This window comes from Ambystoma mexicanum, chromosome 1q (assembly GCF_040938575.1).
Source record: "Ambystoma mexicanum isolate Mex_15411 chromosome 1q, UKY_AmexF1_1, whole genome shotgun sequence".
NCBI classification, from domain to species: domain Eukaryota; kingdom Metazoa; phylum Chordata; class Amphibia; order Caudata; family Ambystomatidae; genus Ambystoma; species Ambystoma mexicanum.
The window spans coordinates 1,449,841,613-1,449,861,951 of NC_090922.1; the positions used below are offsets into that span (position 1 = coordinate 1,449,841,613).

The 20,339-nt window shown below is 50.0% G+C and overlaps 1 protein-coding gene across 5 annotated transcripts in view; it reads right to left on the reverse strand.

Annotated features, from left to right (window-relative positions):
* The window catches only part of KIF2C (kinesin family member 2C), a 1,350,025-nt gene that overhangs the window by 127,342 nt on the left and 1,202,344 nt on the right, over nucleotides 1-20,339 (reverse strand). For all 5 annotated transcript variants that reach the window (XM_069642340.1, XM_069642339.1, XM_069642341.1 and 2 more), the window contains one exon: nucleotides 16,441-16,552. In XM_069642340.1, the coding sequence (XP_069498441.1) occupies nucleotides 16,441-16,552 (112 nt within the window). The remainder of the gene's footprint in view (nucleotides 1-16,440; nucleotides 16,553-20,339) is intronic.

Here is a 20,339-nt window from a genome sequence, read left to right on the forward strand (position 1 = left end):
ATGGGACGCCCGTCCTGTGGTTCTGGTGTATCGGGAGATCGCAGCCAGATGTATCTTGGAGGCGTGAGCCAGGCCAGCGACAGTAGGTACGGCAGCACTTGAGGGGCCGTAATCCATAGAGGGTTAATCTTCTGTGCACGGCACCAGACAGAGAACCTCTTCCACTTATGTCCGTAGCACTCGAGAGTTGAGGACGCCCTGGCCTTTGCAAGAACCTCTCTGCAGTCAGCCGGGATATCGTACCCTCCAAACTCTAGTGCTGCAGGAGCCAGGCCTGCAAGTTCAGCGACTCCGGGGCGTGATGAAATATGGCACCTCCTTCTCTGGAGAAGATCCACGTCCGTCGGCAGCTTGACTGGTGGGGACGCTGACAAGTCCAGAAGGTCCGGGAACCAGATCTACCTCGGCCACGCCGGTGTGACGAGGATCATCCTGCACTGGGACCTCTTGAGCTGGTTGATGAGTCAGAGCGGCAACGGAGGGAACGCATATAGGAACAGGCCATCCCAGGGAAACGAGAAAGCATCGCCCATGCTCCTCGGCTGGGGACACCTGCTGGCGAACCTTTGGCACTTGGAGTTCATCGCCGTCGCGAACAGGTCGATCTGCGGTTTTCCCCATTGTCGGAAGAGTCGATCCACTTGATCCTGACTTAGTTCCCACTCGTGGCACGAGCGCAGCTCCCTGCTGAGTGAGTCGGCGATGGTGTTCTTTATCCCTGCCAGATGAAAGGGCACCAGAAACATCCCTTGGGCGACGGCCCAATGCCACAGATCTTGGGCTTCCTTGGAGAGGGCTGGTGATCTGGTTCCTCCCTGCTTCCGAATGTAGAACAACGTGGGTGTTGTCGGTGAAGATTCTCACCACCTTGCCCTTGAGGGACGGGAGAAAGGATCTGAGGGCCCAGAACACTGTCCGGAGCTCCAGGGAGCCAAATGCCTCTCGCGTGAAGTTCTCTGGTGTGCGCTCCCCACCCTTTCAGGGAGCCATCTGTCGTCACCGTTATCTGGTGAGATGGGGTCTGAAAGCCTGTGCCCGCTGTCAGATGAGCGCGGGTGCCCCACCATCGGATCGCTCGTCGGAAGGTCTCGTTGAGCGGGATCTTGTCCTCGAAGCTGCCAGTCGCTTGGATCCAGCGGGCGTCGAGGAACTCTTGCAGAGGGTGCATCCGAAGCCTGCACAGGCGCATGAGATGTATGCAGGAGGACATCATCCCGAGGAGGGACTTGATGGACCTCACCCTGGCCACATCCGTGGCCAGCAGACGCTGCACCTTGCCCAGGATGGCCTTCGTCCTTCCCTCCGACGGCGAGGCCAGACGCGCCAGTGTCGAGCTTAGCTTCCAGAAACAGTGCGACTTGCGATGGGACCAGGTGGGATTTGGGAAAGTTGATGGAGAATCCCAGGTCCGTGAGCAGCTGGACGGTCTTCGCTGTGTGATCTACGGCGAGCTCCCTTGTCCTTGCTCGGATGAGCCAGTCTTCCAGGTAGGGGTAGACGTGGATCCCCTGCAGGCGCAGCCGCGCTGCCACCGGTGCGAGGCACTTGGTGAACACCCTGGGTGCCGACTTCAATCCGAACGGGAGGGCCTTGAACTGGCAGTGCCGTCCTTGGACCACGAACCCGAGGAACTTTCGGTGTCCTTTTAGAATGGGGATGTGGAAGTACGCATCCTCCAGATCCAACGACGACAGGAAATCGCCCTCCTCCAGCTGTCCCAGCACGTGCTGGAGGGTGACCATCCGGAACTTCTGTGCCTTGATGCATTTGTTCAGTCGTCGCAGGTCCAGGATGGGGCGCCATCCTCTGGTCTTTTTCATGAGGAAGTACCTTGAGTATACTCCAGAGCCCCAGAGCCTCTTCGGGACGAGCTCAATGGCACCTTTTTTGAGCATCGCCCTTACCTCCAATAGCAGTTTAGGAACGCGATTTTCCTTCCTGGCCACGGGTGGTATGCGGGGGCAGTTTTTTGGAAATTTGAGAGCGTGCCCCTGGGCCAGGGCATCCAGCACCCAACGATCGGTGGAGATGGACTCCCACACGCTGACGAACTTCGCCAGCCGGCCTCCCACCGGGGTGCTTCGGTGGGGGCCCGACACCGCTGTCGGTTCAATCTTGCCTGGAGGATGCCTTGCCCTCCCTGGCGACGACAGCGGGGTCCACCCGACTTGCCTCGTCCTCTACAGGCTTCCTGCGATGAGGAGCGGGCCGCTTGGCGGTACGTAGAGGAGCCACCACCGAATCCCTTGGAGGCAACCTGCTTGTCCGAAAGGACGTTGCCGGAGAACGCCTAGGGCCTTAGCTGTCTGTGTCCACCTTGATGGCTTGGAGGGACTCATCCACTGTTTTCCCAAACAGGATTGTTCCCGTCGAACGGCATGTCCAAAACCTTGGCTTGTACGTCCAGGCGAAATCCGTCGCCTTGAGCTACCCTCGTCGTCTAAGGCAAACGCTGTTGCCTAGCTGGCGGAAACTGGTGTCGGCAAAGTCCGTTGCCACTGTAATGGCGTGGTCCGACACCACTTTGCCTTCTTGCAAGATCTCCAGGGCCTTGGCGGTAGGAAGTCCAACAGGGGGGCTATCTTGTACCACAACTCCCTGCCGTAGCGAGCCACGATCGCGAGGGCGTTGGCTGCCTTAATCGTTGTTGCCGCCAATAAGATAACTCATCGTCCCATTGCGTCCAGCTTCTTTCCTTCGCCGTCCGGCAGGGAAGTGGATATGGAGGCCGATGACCCCCCCACCCCTGCTTTCTTCTTGGCCGCCGATGAGACGACCGAGTCAGGGGTGGGTTGTGCCCTAAGGCACAAAGGGGCCGCGTCGGGGACCCGGTACTTCTTCTCGTACCGATCCCTCTTGGCAGGTGTCGTAGGCGGGTTCTTGAGAAGGGTGAGACCCTCGTCCAAGATGTCATCCAGCAGAGGCACGGCAAGGACTGTCTTCTTCTTGGCCTCGCGCCGTTGGTAAAGGAAACCTGCCTTCTTCTCTTCGGGGCAGAGCTGAAAAAGCTTGGATGCCCAGGCGATCATTGCATGGAAAGATCTGATCTCGTCACGCGGGGAGGCCCCGCCTGGGGGTGATGGGAGCTCCGTCCAGTCATCACCACCATCTTAGTCAGTACCCGCCGTGTCCGTTCCCGTGTCATCCACAGGGACGGGGGCCGTGGGCAAAGGTTGAGCAGGCCGCGAGGGCTGAATAGGCGGGACTGGATGAATCCGTCTTCTCTTGTTCGGGGGTGGGGGGGGGCTTCCCGCCGGGCCTGGCTCTGGCTCCTCCGTCGAGCCTGGTTCCGGATCCTTCGTCGGTGGTAAGGGCAATCTCGTCCTCATCTCCGAACATAAGGATTGTATCGCCAACAAAATGGCCGCCAAGTTATCCTGCGGCTCCGGAAGCGACGGGTGACCAGGACCCTCGCCGGTGCCGACGTCGCTCTAGTCACCTTCGTCGGGATCCCTCCCGTGTGAACAGGCCTCTTCGACGTCCTCGTCAAGGCCCTCTAAGACTTCTACCAGCTCCTCCTCGGATGCTGTGTCCGTGTCCACAATGGCCACCCCCCCTTTTTCCACGGTGTCTTCACAGGGGTCTTTTCGATGGGTCTGAATGAGGTTTCCCTCTGCGGAGGCAGGGAGACTCTGGGCCTCGAGGTCGCCTCCACTGGTGTAGCCTCCACAGGCTGCGCCAGGGCCACCGCGATTTCCTCAATAGAGGCCTTGGCCGGGTGAATTAAGGCCTTTACCACCTTGTGTGGGCCTGTGGCCTTCACCTTGGGCGAGGGTCACCGCCTCGCTCCCCTTGGCCGGATCCTTTGAGCTCGACTGGGGCCTCTCCAGAAGTTTCGCCGGGTTCTCGGCCTTCCTCTTCCCTGAGCCAGAGCGTTGGCTCGTGGTTGATGGCGCTGGAGAGGGTGCGCCCTACCTGGCAGCCGAGGAGCCCGACCGTTCGGCGCTCCCGGTGCCCGCGGAGCTTTGCCTTCTGTTGGGCCCCCGTCGCCGGGGCGCCCTCACAGGACTTCGAAGACTGCTTGGACTTCTTCTCACCTGACGGGCTCTTTTCCTTCCAGCCAGTTAGAGACACAAAGGTGTCGGTCTCTGATGGTCCGTAGCGACATGTTCCTGCAAAACGCACAGTCCTTCTCCACGTGCGTTTTGTCCTCATGAAGGCCGTAGAGACATTTCGAGTGCTCGTCCTCCTTGAACACATTCTGCAGCTGGCATCCAGGGCAAACCCTGAACAGCTTTCCGGGCGTCGAGCTTCCTTTCTCCTGGGCCATGTTCGGGTAGGCCGCAGAAACATCTGGACTCCAAGAAGCGTAACTCGACGAAATCTTCACCCTTGAGGGGCGTAGAAAAATATGACAGATCCCCGTTAATAGGATGTAAAGACGGTGGAGCTTGAGGCTCTATTTGACCGAAAAATGAGAAATTCTCTTTGAAAAAGTGCAAACACACAGCAAAAGCTCGAGAGCTAAACATGAGGACTCCCAACACTTGAGCGTGTGGTAAAAATCTGAGGATGGCTGCCAGAGGCGGGGCTTAGGAAGAGGGCAGTCATTGGCTGGGGGCACTATGACCCAGAGACCAGTGATTGGTTACTACTGAGAAAGACAGATCAGAAACGAAACAGATTTTTTATTTACCGAGGATTCTCGGACTGACGATGGGGAATATTCATGAGCATGTGAATCCATGCCAGACCTTATGCTGGAGAACTACTGTCCTGTTCACGGATCGGCCTTGTTTACTATTTACGTCATCAACGTGACGTAATTCGCTCCGAAGTACGCGGCAACATCAATACAATACACGCCACCTCGAGTGGTTGTTTCTGGGATTTGCCCTTTACATTGTGGTGCTACTCGATTATACGAGTAAGTATATGTCATTGAATGACTGTTCATCTTCTCCAATTTCAACTGTTCTGACTATTATTTAGAGCCTTCAGAATTATACGAGTGCCTTTGTTTTTACTATCTTTCAGGTGATATATTTGACTCGGCCATTACGGCCTCACTTTTTCTTTCCGTGTCATTTGTACGACATTTTTGGTTCATTGAGTTGTGCAATCACGCGACCCTCCATTAGGTATATGCCTTTAATTTGTTTTCCATTTGCATATTTGTTAGCTTAGCCAACTTGCTATCTGATGGTATTGGTTTTCTAAACAGGAGTTTTTCAGGATTTCATTAACCATAGTTGTGCAAGGTAAGGTTCCACAATTACCTTTCCTTACTTGACTCCCACCTGCTCTGAGTGTTCGCCCCTTTTGGGTAGTTTACCTATTGTTTGCCACGCTATACTACCTCATTCATCAGAATTCTGTTACTTGCTTCAGATTTTCTTTCTTGGAGGTAATCCTCATTACAATTCTCTTTAGGTAACTGGTGCTTGAATTGCATGTGCGAGGATTCCGGTGCTATAGAATAATGCAGGGCACCAAGTTCACTAAAGTGGTAATTTATGCTGGATTTCTAGGGTTTCTTTTTTTCACCTGGTAAGAGTGTGAGCCTTTTTCCAACTCTTACATGTTTTGTGCTGTGTGTGTTTTCACTTTGTGTGATCTTGGGCATTGGAGCCTCACCTACTCCATGGCCTCATGTTTTTCATGTGTTACACAGCACCTTCAGTGCAGTGCCACAGGGTTGTCTTTGAGACTCCCCCCCCCCCCCCCCCCCGACTCCATTTTCTGGGGCTGCCTACCATCCCACAGGAAAGGTAAAATTGGCATTCATTTTATTTTAGTTACTTTAAACCACAGACCCAATACACCCCATCTTACATGGAGTGTTGGAAAGGGTTAATTCTTATCCCTTTTTGTCCGTGTCTCTTGGAGCATTGTTTCGCTCCCTTTACACTAAGACTTGGCTGGTGGCAGTGGTAACTACCCTATTTGTTATACCTGCGGTTATCTTAAATAACCATGGTATTGTTTTAGGTTATTATATTAGCCTCAAACATAAACCCACCTGACCATATATATTTTAATTACGGCTCTGGCTGGGTTTATTCACCATTTCTTTTTGTAAATGTCTTTCTCATGTTTTACTCTGCGCGCCAAACCATGTTTGGTCCCTTTGTTTGCCCTCTTTTTGCGGGCTTCTGCACAGAAGCCCTCCTTAAGGCGCCTGAAAGTCTGGGTAGGCAGGGTGTCAGGGTCTTAGGACCCATGCTATGGGTTGCCTTGGTAACCCAAGTCGCACTCCTGTTTGATCGGCTGGGTGACTGTCCTTGCCAGGACAGCCACCCTGCTGTGTGATTGACAGCCAGGCTGTATGAATGGGGGAAAACTGCATAAAAAGCAGGTCTCGGACTGGAAAGGCAGAGTCGCCACTGGAACGAAAGAACCAACGAGGAGCTGATGGAAGAGGACCCCTACAGCGACTGAACCGCCCGGTGAAGCCCTGCTGCAGGTCCTAATCTTCAGAATCCGACGACAGCGAAGATCCTTCTTCCCTAGAGCTGGTGGGACCAACCAGTTTGCCCAAACTGCAAGCCTGGACCCCTCCTCTGGTCGAAATCGCTGTACAGAGCTACAGTGGGCCGGATAGCCAGGAAGGTTGGACCCTGCTTGGGTTTTAAGGAGTGCACCTTTTATTTGTTGCTTTGCTCTGCTGCTGGTTTCTTCCCTGGGTAGTGCAGGGCCCTCCAGTCTTCCTGCTTCTGGTCAGTCCGACAGTCGCTTCAGGAACCGTGAACCTGCAGGAACTACCAGGAAAGTCCGCCTCAGCTACAGCTTCCTCTCCGTTTTAAGGTACTGTGCAAATCCGGTTGTTCGTGTCGTTCAGCCGCCGTGAAAGTGTTTTAAATCCTTCTCCAAACCGAGGGCTTGTCCTTGTCTTTCAACTAACTTTTCTGCCAACCAAACTCGTCCGGAATCCATGGCACGAACTTTACAGCAAAATACCCTGAATTGTGTGATCTTGAGCAAAAGACTTTTGACCCATTGACTTTGGCCCTAAGCCTTTTCTACTTGATTCTATCACTCTAGTTCCTATTGCTCAATTGCCCCGAGTACTGACCTGTTGGTGTGGTTCAGTTTCTATTAGCTTTGTTTTCCCCTCCCTTTTAAATTGCTAGACAGCCATTTTGCTCCCACTTCATTTTCAGCTTAACTTGTCTGGAACTTATTGGGAGTGGTGTGGTGTATTAAGAGTGATTTTTAAACTGCTTATAATAGTGTAGTTTTTTATTTTTTTTAATTTTTTAAAAAAAAGTTTTTATTACATTTTTCAACAAACAATAAAACCAAACAGTGCATGTTTCAACAGTTTCATTAAACTTTTTAAATTTCCTAACCACTACTCCCACTACCCCACCCCCCCTTCCGAGTCTATCACATTGAGTCATCAGATTCTACACCCTGTGGTTCGGTCTCCTCCTCAACAGGTTCAGTTGGGTCATCTAATGACCCCAAACAGTCCGGCTATCAGTGATTTCCAAGCCATCATGGACTCATTGTCCTCCTCCACCCTGTTGCTGCACGCATCTTGCCATGCTATGGTTTCGGTTTCTGCCCATTTTTGCAAGTTTTTCCATCACACCTCTATCCTCGGCACATGGCATGACTTCCATAAGCCAGATCCCTTAGTTTGCTTACATGCCTGAGTTTCCGTGGTCTGGGGAACCCCCACAGCAGTCAGGCCCACACCGTATCCACTACTATCTTGACCCGTCTTCCTTCTAGTTTCTCTTTTACTCCCCTCCAGAATCGCTCTATGATCGGGCATGACCAAAACATATGCACCATGCCTGCGTTCTCTTCGTCGCACTTGGGGCATGCTTGCCGACCTGCATTCTCGAACCTCGATGTCCTCCAAGGCGTCATATAAGCCCTTTGTGTTATGTAAAGCTGTATCTGTTTCAGCCTCGCGTTTCTGGACACCCTCTTAAGATACCTTTGCACCCGTTCCAACATCCCATCTCCCATTTGGGCCCCAACCTCCGTTTCCCATTCCAATCTTAGCTGCGTGACCTCCTTCCCCAGTTTAGACAACATCTCGTACAGCCTGGAGACCTCTTGGCCCCCCTCAGCTATATCATCTATAACGTCGATTGTGGCATCCAGTTCTTCCTCCAAAACAGTTTTGGGCCACATTCTCTTAATCCTCTGTACCATTCTGTGATATGTAAAGTACTGGCCTTCGTGCAACCCAGCCTCCTCCCGCAGCCCCTCAAAGGTAACAAGAGCCCCCCCCTGCCAAATATCCCCCATCGTTGCCACCCCAGCCGGCTCCCAGTGGGTCCGGAGTATCAGTCGCAGCTGGGCGTCTGCCCCTGTCAATACAACCAATGGCATCTGCTGCGAGCATGGGGACGGGTTCCCCATCAATTGGCATGCCCTGCGCCACACCTTCCACCCCAGCAGCATCCTCTTAGGGCGCCCCACCATCTCCGCCTTGGGTGCCCACATAACTTCTTTCAAATAAAAGGGTGCACAATCCCCCCCAAACAGCCCAAGTTCGGAGGTCTCTTCATCAGATAGCCATTTGGCAACATATTGCAACTGGCTCGCCACATAGTACGCCTCGTAATTGGGCAGCTTTATTCCCCCTTTGCCATGGAAGTTCTGAAGCTTCCATAACGCCACTCCGTTTGGCGTGCCATGCCACAGAGTCCCTACACATGCTATTCAGTTTGGTAAAAAACCCCTTCGGAATCAGGTACGGAATATTCCCGAAATAATGTAGGAGCCTTGGCAGGACCACCATCTTTAGCATCGCTCCCCGCCCCATCATCGCCAAAGGCAGCTTCGCCCAAAACCGCATGCATTTCTCAATTTTTTGGATTGCCACCTCTGTATTACACCTATGCTCCTCCCCCACGGTGTGATATATATCTATCCCCAGGTACCGAAAAGTACTAACCGCCCACGGTACCTGTAAGACCGGTAACCTCTCCGCTGGAACCCCTATATACCCCCCCAACGGGAACAGACTAGACTTCTGGGGGTTCACCGCTATGACTGATAGCACAGCGTATCTCCCAAGCACTTCCAAAATGTACTGGAGGCTCTCCTCCGGATACCGCACATACAGCAACATGTCGTCCGCATATAGGGAGACCAAATGCCGCTCCCCGTTCACCTCGATGCCTATGGTGTCATATTGCTGCCTCAAAAAGATTGCGAGAGGCTCCAGGGCCAATATGTAGAGCATAGGGGATATGATATGATATGGTATTTGTAACGCGCCTATACACTGGTGTTTCAAGGCGCGACGAGGCGAGGCGGGGAGGGACAAAGGGAGACAGACAACGATCCTACTAGGCCAGGTGTCATTCAGATCGCGCAAGTGCAGGGATGGGGGAGGGGGAAAAGTGGAAGGGGAGGGGGGGGAAGTGCAGTACACGGTAAGTGGCGTAAAGTAATAAATAAATAAATAGGGCCAGCTGGTGGCAAGTGTGAGGTAAGTGCAGAGCAAGTGCTGGGGAAGGGGGGGGGGCTGTAGGGATACAGAGACAGTCCCGCAGTGCAAAGGGGTTCCAGGGCATCAGTGTAAGTGGAGAGTGGCTGGGCCCAGGACCGAGGCTGTTTAGAGTGGTCCAGTTGCAGGATCAGTGCAGTTTCAGTGAAGAATTAATTAGCTGTTCAGCAGGGGAGAGGGAGAGAGAAATCAGAAGCAAAGAGGAAGGTTTTGAGGTGCTTCCGGAACCGGAGATGGTTCTCCTCAAGTTTCAGGGAGGCAGGAAGGCTGTTCCAGAGGGAGGCCCCTGCCGCGGAGAGAGATCTACCCCCAGCTCGTTGCTTCGAGAAGCGGCTAACCCTGAGGGAATTGGAGGCGGATGAGCGAAGGGCTCGGGAAGGAAGATATTTGGGAAGAGAGAGTTGAAGGTATTTAGGACCCAGGCCCCAGAAGGCCTTGTGGACAATGCAGAGGGTTTTGAACTTGAGGGGACCACAGGCATCCTTGTCTAGTACCCCTACTAAGCTGCCACCTCTCTGATATCACAGATCCCGTCTTTACTCTGGCCAGCGGTTCACTATACAAAATCTTCGCCCACCTTACATAGCCAGGCCCTAACCCATAGTGTTTCAGGGCCGCCAGCAGCCACGGCCACTTGACTGAGTCGAAAGCCTTGCTCGCATCCAAGGACACGATTGCCATTTCCTCCTCACTTCCGCTGCCAAACTCGATGATCCTCTGAAGTCACCTATGATTGTTGGTGATGTTTCTATGGGGGACATAGCCCGTTTGATCCGGATGTATTCGCTTACCAATGACCTTTTTCAGTCTATGTGCCAAAACCGCAGTTAATATCTTGCCGTCCTGGTTCAACATTGACACAGGTCTGAAGGAACCACAGCTCCGCCCTGGTTTATTTGGTTTAGGGAGAGGTACTATAAAAGCCTCTCTCAGTGACTCTGGTAGGCAGCCCGTCTCGAACGTCTCGTTTATCATCTCTAGCAGCGGGTTGGGGGAGGGGGGTAGAATTGAGGACCTCTTCTATATATACCTTGTAGAATTCACTTGGGAGCCTGTCTGTCCCCGGGGTCTTACTAGTAGGCAACTGCCTCACCACCTCCCCCAGTTCTTCCAGGGTAATCGGGGAGTTCAATTCCTCTCTTTCTTCCTCACTTACCTTGGGCAGCCCCATATCCTCAAGCGTATCTTCTATCATTGCCCGGCTACTTTCCCCATCTTCCCTGTATAACACTTTATAATAATCCACAAACGCTTGATTAACCCCCTCCTGGGTCTACGCTACCATCTTCCCTCTCTATAGTTCTGATTGTGGCTCTGGGGGTCTCGCTCTTATATAACCACGCCAAGTCGCCCCGGTTTGTCACCTCCCGCATGCTGTCTCTATGTACCTTCTATAATTAAGGTTGCACAACCTCTCCGAGTAATCCGCACATTTTTTACTGCAGCTTAAGTATCAAATCTAGTTTCTCTGCTGTATCGTCAACGGCTTTTAAGGCCTCTTCCAATTTTGCTTCCGTCTCCCTCAGTTCAGTTGAAACCCCACCCTGTAGGCCCTTAGATTTCGCCATGGCCACCCCCCTCATAGCAACTTTAAAGGCCTCCTATAATAGTGTCCCCGCCGAGTCCACACTCTGTGTTGGTTTCAAAATAATTTACTATCTCCTCCCGTAAATCTTCTCTAAAGAAGGGGTCTCTCAACGCCTCCGCTTGTAGCCGCCATGTCGGGATCCTCGCCCTCGGGGGGCAGTATTGCCACGCAAGAATCAGGGGCGAGTGGTCCGAGAGGACCCTGGTCCTGTACTCTATGTGCGCAATCTCCGCTATCAGTTCAGGTGATGCGAAGACACAGTCCAACCTTGTTGATAACTGCTGTGGGGCAGAATAATGCGAATATTGCCTTTCCCCAGGGTGCCACACTCTCCATGCATCTTTCAACCCAAAGTCATCAAGCAGTGTCTGTAGCGCCCTGGCTGCAGGGGCCGGTCTATCCAATTTCCCGTCCGATCTATCCACCCTCGGGTTCAATACACAGTTGAAGTCCCCTCCCCAGATCACTGCGCTTCCCACACACGCTCAGGTTCGCACTCAGTGTCCTAATGTACGCCGCCGTGTTCTGGTTCGGGGCGTACGTGTTAATACTCATCTCCCTATTCTCTACCAATCCCCTCAGCATAACCATCCAACCGTCTGTCTCAGCCACCACTTGCAACCGCTGAAACGGGACATGTGGCGCCACCCATATAAGTACTCCTCTTGCATAGGCAGAGTACGAAGAGCCCACCAACACCCCCTTTCACTTTCCCGCAATCGTGTCCATCTTCTCACGTGTAAGGTGGGCTTCCTGTAACAATACAATATCTAATTTCTGCCTGCGCAGATACAGCATAACCTTGTTCCTTTTTAAATAGCTATTAAGCCCCCGCACATTCCATGTGAGTATTTTAAGGTCCCCCATGGCCTGGTATGATCCCATTCCCTCCCCCCCAGGTGCAGTGTAACTTTGAGTTCCATTCCAATCTATATAGGCCCGCATCCCCTTCTAAATCCCTGTTAACCAAAAACACACTGAACTTCCCACTACCTCTCCTCCCGCCTCCCATCCACAACACTCTCCCCTCCACCCCCCCCCAACTGTTGCCCAGCTCCATCCCTGGATCTCAGGCTCCTCCGCATCTAGCTCTTTCCAGCTTTCGCCTGTACTCGAAGCTCCGCAGGGTGAGGCCGCCCTAGTGGCCAACATACTATAACTACAATTCGGGGGGTAGGGTGCTACCGCCCTGACGCTTCAATAGGACATTAAAGAACTACACATTGCTATACAGTTTACATATATGTAACCGCCACTATATTCAAGTCCATCAAGTGCCTCACAATCCGCAATATGTTATCGAATATCAGCCTCCTACAGCCAGGCCAATAGTTCTCAGCCTTCGCCTAGTCACCCTTGGGATGTTCACTCGCCGTCATAGCAAAATGCATACCGTGTCTGAGTCACTTTTCACGTCCATTTTGTGTCTCCTCCGTGTCTTGATCCGGGCAGCCCTGCAGATCCAACCACGTTGTCGCTTCTTCCGGAGTGTCAAAAAAATGCATTTTACCCTTATACACGACCTTCAATTTCGCAGGGTACAGCAGCATATATTTTATTCCAGCCGCCCTCAGCCTCCTTTTGATGGTTACATAGCTGTACCGCTGCCTCTGGACCAGCATAGTGTAATCCGGGTATGCCATGATAGTGCTCGAGGCCCTCTCGATTGTTCCGCCTTTCCGAAAATACTCCAATATTTTTTCCTTGTCTTTGTAGTTCAGTATTTTGGCAATTATTGCTCATGGAGGGGCCCCTGGTCTCGGCTTCCGCATGAGGGCTCTATGTGCACGCTCAACCACAAATCCCTGCAAGAGTGTACCGGCCCCGATTCCTTGTAGGAGTAAGTTCTCGATGTAATCAGTCGGGTCCTGGCCCTCCTCGCCTTCCGGCAGACCCACCACGCGAATGTTGTTTCTCCTCGCTCTCCCTTCTGCTCGAGACTCCAAGTTGGCCACCTGTTGCTTGAGGACATGGATCTCTTCTGTATTGTTGGTGCTGGTGTCCGTATTAGATTTCACCGCGCCCTCCAGGCTGCTTGTGCGTTCCGCCAGTCCCCTGACGTCTTGTCTCAGCAGGGAGACTTCGATGCCCACTGCTTCAATTTTAGCCTCCAGGGAAGTGCGTAGGTCCATCACAACCCCCGCCCCCCCCCCCCAAGATTCCTTCAGCTCCGTAATGGCTTCCAAAACCCGACGATTATCAGCCGCTGTCGCGCCCTCAGCCTGTGCCATCGGGCCTTTGGTTGCGGTGGCCGCAGGAGACAGTTGTGCTTTCGCAAAAATGTCCATCGTGGGTTGGTTGTTCTTATTCTTGCCCACGGACCCTCGCGCCGCCATTTTCTGGTTTTCGTTGGGTCTATCACGATTCAGCGACCAAGTGTCTCCCCAACCGCAATTTTCCCTCTTTACCGACTGTCACGTTGGTCTCCAGGCAGTCGCAACCTCCACCGCCTCTCGCCACTACTAGTTCAATGCCGAGCGAGCGCTTCTCGTGCTGCGGCCTGCATTTTCACATCTCTGCTGCCCTTTGGCCCCTGCCGTCTGGGCCCGCACCCAAGCTTTCATGACTCAAGGCCTACGGCCCCGGGGGTTTTTATTCCGTCTTCACCTCGCCATTGTCGTTCTTTCCCCTTGGCCGCCACCTCTATTCGTCCTCTTCGGGTACCCTAGTTTCGTTTCTTTTGTTGTCGGCCATCTTGTGTGACAATGGACCGAGCCGCAGCCGTCGTTCGACGAGCAATTCCTCCAGACTCCCGCTTACGATTTTTCTCGCTCTTTATACAATGAGCGAAGCATCCATTCCCATGCGTGTGTGATCGATTCTAGAACCAGTGGCACACTTTCAAAGGTAGTTTGTACGGATCATCTGTCGTATCCTCCGGAGCTCCACAGGAAGCACGTCCTACTCCATGGCTGCCCAAGCCATGCCCCAATAGTGTAATGTTATACAACTGAAGCGTGAAATAAATGTATATTCTTTTACTTGAAAACCTTGAGTCACTGTTTGCCTGAATCATAGCAATTGCTGTCCTTTGAGTAACTATTTGATACTGCTCACTTACTCGAGATAAGTCTGGCTGCTCAGCCATCGCTACCACTTTAACTGTGTAGTACAGGCTTGTATCAAAGGTGAATTTGTACTGTCACCTGTAGTCTTTAATTGTGTGTGGTGTTCCCAAAGGGTACTGCATATCATTCTGCCCAACAGTAGGTCCCGCTGAACACTTACCAGGATCAGGAGCCAAACTCATCCCTGCACTAATGGTGCTGCTTCTTGTGGGAGGAAGAGGAGTGACTCCAAGAGTGCAAATTCTTTTTGGTTTTCTTTAGATGCCTTTCTTTTTCAGGAATAGGCCCTTCCGTCTCAGGTTCCGACGAATGGGTGGTCGATCGCGCCAGAGACATCGATGGGGGCCTACCTAACGCTACTTTCGTCACCCTCTGCTGCAGTGATTAAGGATTCATTTTTCTACAGGAACCACTGTCCTCAGTGACGTGTACGATGAGGAACCACACAGACATTGTGTGGGTCCGTAATGGACAACTTGGAATTGCAGTCCCTGCATCGTTTGAAGCAGGACACTTTGGGAGCGGACAAGACTACAAAATCTTGTTGAATAGCGACTAATTCAGCGATTGGGAGGTTCTTGTGAGAGAATTGTTGCTCGAGCAGCGAGCTGAGTGTACAGAAAAAAGGAACTGAGGTACAGGGGCGTAGTGACGCAATACATGTACGGACTTCACGTCTGAAGCAGACAACAGACTAATCGAGGCAAGACAGATCGACAGCCAAGTCAAAGTGCACTACGCCCACCGTCAAAGATTTCCGAGCAGTTGTCACTGGAATGGATATCTATCCGATTAGGAATCTGCGGGAGAAAAGCAATCCAAATGAAGTCTGGTACGTTTAAGTCCCGCCCCCTCCAATGGTCTCCATCAAAGATCGACCGCATGGATTGGATGAAGTAAGCCCTGGATTTAGAGGCACAGCTCTGATCCTACATTAACAGCTGTGCCAAGTGAATGGCCCTAGTAGATGTCACAAGGCACCTGGTCCTCCAAAAGGGGACCGCCGAATTTGGCGCCTTATTAAGACTTTGAAAGGTTTGCGCTTGAGGACATTGGATCTTTGACACTTTTCTGCCAGGTTCTAGGGACGCGGCAGTTGATGGCATCACCGGGGAAGACTAGGCTGAAGCCGTACTCATTGCATACTTTTCAAACTAAGCATTTATGTAAACTCCTCCCACTACTCTGTGCCCCCGTGGAAGGTTAAGACTAAGCCCTCCCACCTACAACGAACCAGAATGGTCCCACCTATGCGTGTACTTTTTTCTTATTGAAGGAAGGAGATTGCTGGGACACATTGCGGGAATGAGATCTCTTTAGATAGTTTGTGTCACCTGTCCTACTTTTTCCGGGGTGGGTCCCTTGCTATCACCCTGAGAATTTAGTAGCTGACCAAGTCAATAATTTTGAAGGTCTTACTAGCACCAGTTTAGCTGAGCATTGCCCTTGGGGCTTTAGCCGTCATTAATTGGCGCAAGCTGTATTGCTCCAAGTCATGTTCCACCCCTAAAAACCACACGTTAAGTGGGTCAGTAATAGACATTTTGGAACTGCTGTCTCTGCAGCGCTTGAACCCTGAGAGTGGCACACCAATAGAGTAATATTACGACCCTTGTTCCAAACAAGGACCTGAGCGTGCAGAAAATAAAAGTTAAACGTTATGGCACAGAATACATGCTAAATGTAATGCTGTTGACATGAGTCTAGGAGTGCTACAGTTGAAGGGATAGTGTCTAGCTGCTTTATGTCCACGCCAAACCCAGTCAATATTTTCTGAGAGCAGCTGGAACTGGCTATCTATCAAGATGAGGAATCTGTGGGAGAATGCAATCCATTTCATTATTTTTATGTACATCATCTTACTACCTCTAACCCTCCTCCCTTATAAATCATGTTGAAAAAGCAATACCATTACAGTTTTAACAGAAATTGTGAAGAGTGGTGTGGTGCCTCTTTGGTTCCTATTGTATACATTTGTTTGCATGCCTTATCCTTTTTTTTTTACTGTTGTGTTCAGGCATAATTTATTTTCCGTTTTAAAAAATATATAATTGTAGTCCCCTGTTACTGTACTCTGTGTGTTATTGATAGTTCTACCTACACAAACATTTGATTGCCCAAGTCTAAGCCTTACTGCTTAGCCTACACTACCCAGAGTGTTTGGTTAACCAAAGTGCAAAAGTCCTTTGCTTATACACTAGGATGGCCTCTAACAACCCCATACCAGTGCAGATCCAGCTTCCAATTGAGTTACTTAAAACAATTATTTGTGATAGTTGACTTTAGATGCATTACGACTTTTGGTAATTTTAGATCCTTAATATGCAGAGTGAAAAGTTACTCCTAAATTTGATTATCTAACATACCTCCTGAAACTGGTATTCATTAACACTGAGATCCGACTCTTCACCATCTTCAGTCTCCATGTGATTGTTGGTCTCATGGTTTCCTTCTTCATGAGGACTGAGTTCTTTCACTCTAGGAATAGTAACACAATAACACTATCAGGAATTAATACAAATACTGGACTTGCAGATTTCTATATACCATCCATGTGCATGCTTTTTCTAGCCAGAGAATACCTTCTTGCTGTGGATCAGACAAAATGTAAAAAAAACTACACTTGTCTTATCATAACCAGAAACAAGTTCCTAATTTCAAACCCAAAAGGTTGTAGCCCTGCCATGTCCACTCCTCTTACTACTCCTTTTTTGTCCATTTATAAATCATAAACTTCAGCTGTGTTGTGAGGGAATATTAGAAGCTGTGTGTAATATTAATTCCAGCTGTAAATTTGAAAGTATGCATCTTAAAAACCCATATATACACCCTTATTTTCTTTTTAATAGGGGACATACAATACATGACTTTAAACAGATATGTTTGTCACTACTGTACTGCTTGTTCCTTTTCCTACATACCTCACAGGACCATTTAGCAGTTAATTGTCCACTTACTACAAGCTCAATTTCTGGGGAAATTTTACCATGGAGGAAATGGGACTTCTGGATCGATAATACCGTGAGAAACGTCCTTACTTTTTATGTCCTGCCTCCTTTTCACCCATACCATGGAAGATGGAATAGCATTAACAAATCCAGGCCAACTATGCAAACTAAACTGAAGCAAACCAACCCCGAAGGACAGCCTGGCCTAATTAATCCTCTGCCTTGGAACTTGTGTCTAAGCAATTGTCTTTACTAAAAAGCAGATGACATGGGCTACGTAGCCATCCTCCTAACATGCCAGGCAACCTTTCTCTGAAAAGCAATAGATGCTACCTTTTCTCTAATAGAATGGATCTGCACCTTGGAAGGTGTGGCTTTTGCAATCTGTAAAGAATATTGACGAGACACTAGGCTATTGCCATCTGTGATGCTTGGGTACCATTGTTCCCCTTAACCCAAATCCCTTGAAGGTAATCCATCGCACAGTTGACAGGTTTGGTTCTGTCAAGATAGAATTTCAATACATGTATCACATTCAGATTGAAAACTAAAAGCTCGCTTTCTTCCCAGGAAACTAGCTAGACTCAATTCCAGTTCCTGCCTAACCGTATTTATTACTGTATATACTACCACTGTATTTTATGGATGTAACCCCATCTTTTAATGCATACATTGCTGATTCTTATTTCCATTTTTGTACTATTCTGATGTAACACATTATTAATGTATATATTGTTGCTCTCCATTCCTAGGTTTGTACCCATAACTTGTAACTTTGCTCCAATGTAACTGAATCATTGCGCCCAGATGCCCGAGGGCTAGGTGCGCTATACAAATAAATACAATATATGAAGGTATTGGTGTGGTACTGCTGCAGGAATTTGCGGTTCAAATTTAACAAATCATTACGGACCACAGTAATGTTCTTTCTGATGGATTAGTTGTGCCTTCTACAAATTCCTCATCTTGGATCAACATCTTACAGCATCACCTGCGTTAGGATCTTGCTTCAGTCACCGGTGGATGTTGGGTTGCTATATAGCTCTGCATTAGTCCCACTCTGCTTCAATGTGTAACCATGATGACAGATAGTATCTTGTGGCAGCAGTACACATTTAACCATTGTCACTGCACAACTTCAGCTACACCTTTTGGACTTAGCACTCAGCTGCTCAGGACAGCAATAGATCAATGAGCTAGCCATCATGAGGGGTAGAACGGGAGGCTGACAAGAAATCTGTGGGATGAAGTACTAATCTATCAGAACAAATATGATTCAACGTGACATCTATCACACTCATTTTGTCTCAATCCTCACAACCGAGGGACCTCCAAAAAATCTCTCAACTCCGAAACCTCCATCTCCTCTATCTTTCTTCTAAAGATCTAGCTCTCCAATTTGCTTAAAACACATCCAACATTCTAAATACTCTTGCAAAGTACCTTCTATCCCCCACCCTGCTCATTTTTCTCCACCATTGCAACCCTCATCTCCTGTGACAACGTCTTCCTTTGCCCCCATTAACCATGATGAGATTCTTGACCTTCTCAGGACTAACCCTTCATTTGGCCCCATCAACTCAGTCTTCCACACAGTGATACTCATAGCACCTAGTGCAGCGCCATAACTTACCTTTCCTCTTAAACTCCTTTTACAGTGCCACTTTTCAATCATCCTGCAAGCAGGCTACTACCATCCATATCCTTAAAAAACCTGGCCTAGTTCCCAACTGTCCTGCCAGCTTTTGTCCTGCCTCTTCTACCTCACTATTCCAAAATCCTAGTGTGTAGTTTTCAACTGACAAACGGGCCTTGGCACACACAACCTCCAGGATCCTCTTCAATCTGGCTTCTGACCTCTGTACACCAGTCACCTCGCCTCAATGTCAGCAACTAGATCTCTTCCGCTCATCATGCTAACCATTCATTTAGTCCAATTCTTGTTGACCTCTACTGCCTTCAATACAGTCAACCATTCGGACCTTCTCTCAATCTCCTTGGCATCAGGGACAAGGCCCTTGATTAGTTTGCTTCATAGCTCGCCCCGGACACTTTCAGTAGTCCTGGAACAGCCTTGCCTACCCACTCACCCCCAAGCTTTTTGTGTTCCCCAAAGGTCAGCCTTGGGTCCACCTCTCTTCAATCTCTGTACCTCTGGTCGTGGCACCTGGATCTCCTCCTATGGCTTCTCCCATTACCTCTTCACCGATGACACTGATCTTCTACTGTTCCTAATTATCTGATGAGCCATGGTTGAAAATGTCTCTCTGCCAAACACTGGAGGGCATCTCTCGACTGGGCTCAACTCCCCTAGGACAGGAGTTCTTTACCTCCCCATCCAAACATGCTCCCTCTTCCTCTCCCACTCCTATTCTTCTCTCCCAACTACCTTCCCTACTCTACTTCTGCTCACAACTTCTGGCTCTTCATCTTCAATTCAGCCACTGCAGCCAGACAATCTCCATCAGAAAAAGACATCTTCACATCAACACTCGTAATTAGTTCTAATGCGCTTAATACCCAGAGGTTTCTAAGCGCAGACCTGGGGATCGGACCTGTGCTGCTCCGCGTCTTGCTTCCAAGGCGAACGAGTTACCCCTGAGCCATTCTCCCGAGACTAATTGCAAGTACCTAATCTCTTTAGTACACGCAATCGGAGTACTGTGCCAGTCTAACTCTATGGCCTTCCCAACTATGCTTCTTCACCTAGCGACAGTGTTCAACTTTGCTATCCGTACAAACTTCAACCGTCCCTGCTTCACCTCCACCTATCCCTTGTCAGTTAAATGGCTATGAGACAGAGCGCAAAGTATAAACTAATCTTCTAAACTATACACGGACTTGCACCACCATACCCATCAACCCATCTCACTCCCTACTCTCCCCCTCGGCTCACTTTCTTGCCACCTCTCATGTCCTTGCACTCCCTCATTTCAGCTCTTGCTCTCCTCGCTCCCTTACACTGGAATGTTCTTCCTCTCCACACTACTACCCTCTCCATTTAAATCCAACTTCCTAGCTCTCTTGTCTGAAGAATCACTTGCATAGTATTCTATGCCTCCACATCTCCCTGTACTGCTCTCCCACTATCCCTCTATGACACCCCCACAGCACTCATCCCTCACCCCTTCATCCTAAAACTTAACACTTCCCTCCACTATCCCATTCCTATATCCATCTCTACTGTCCTTGCACCTGGTTCATGTTTCCACCTCCCCCATCTTGTTTTATATCCACATCCTCCCACCCATTGTTAAAGACACTGGTCCTTTGCTCTGTAAATCAATGTTACTAAGTTATGCAAGCATTTTACATTA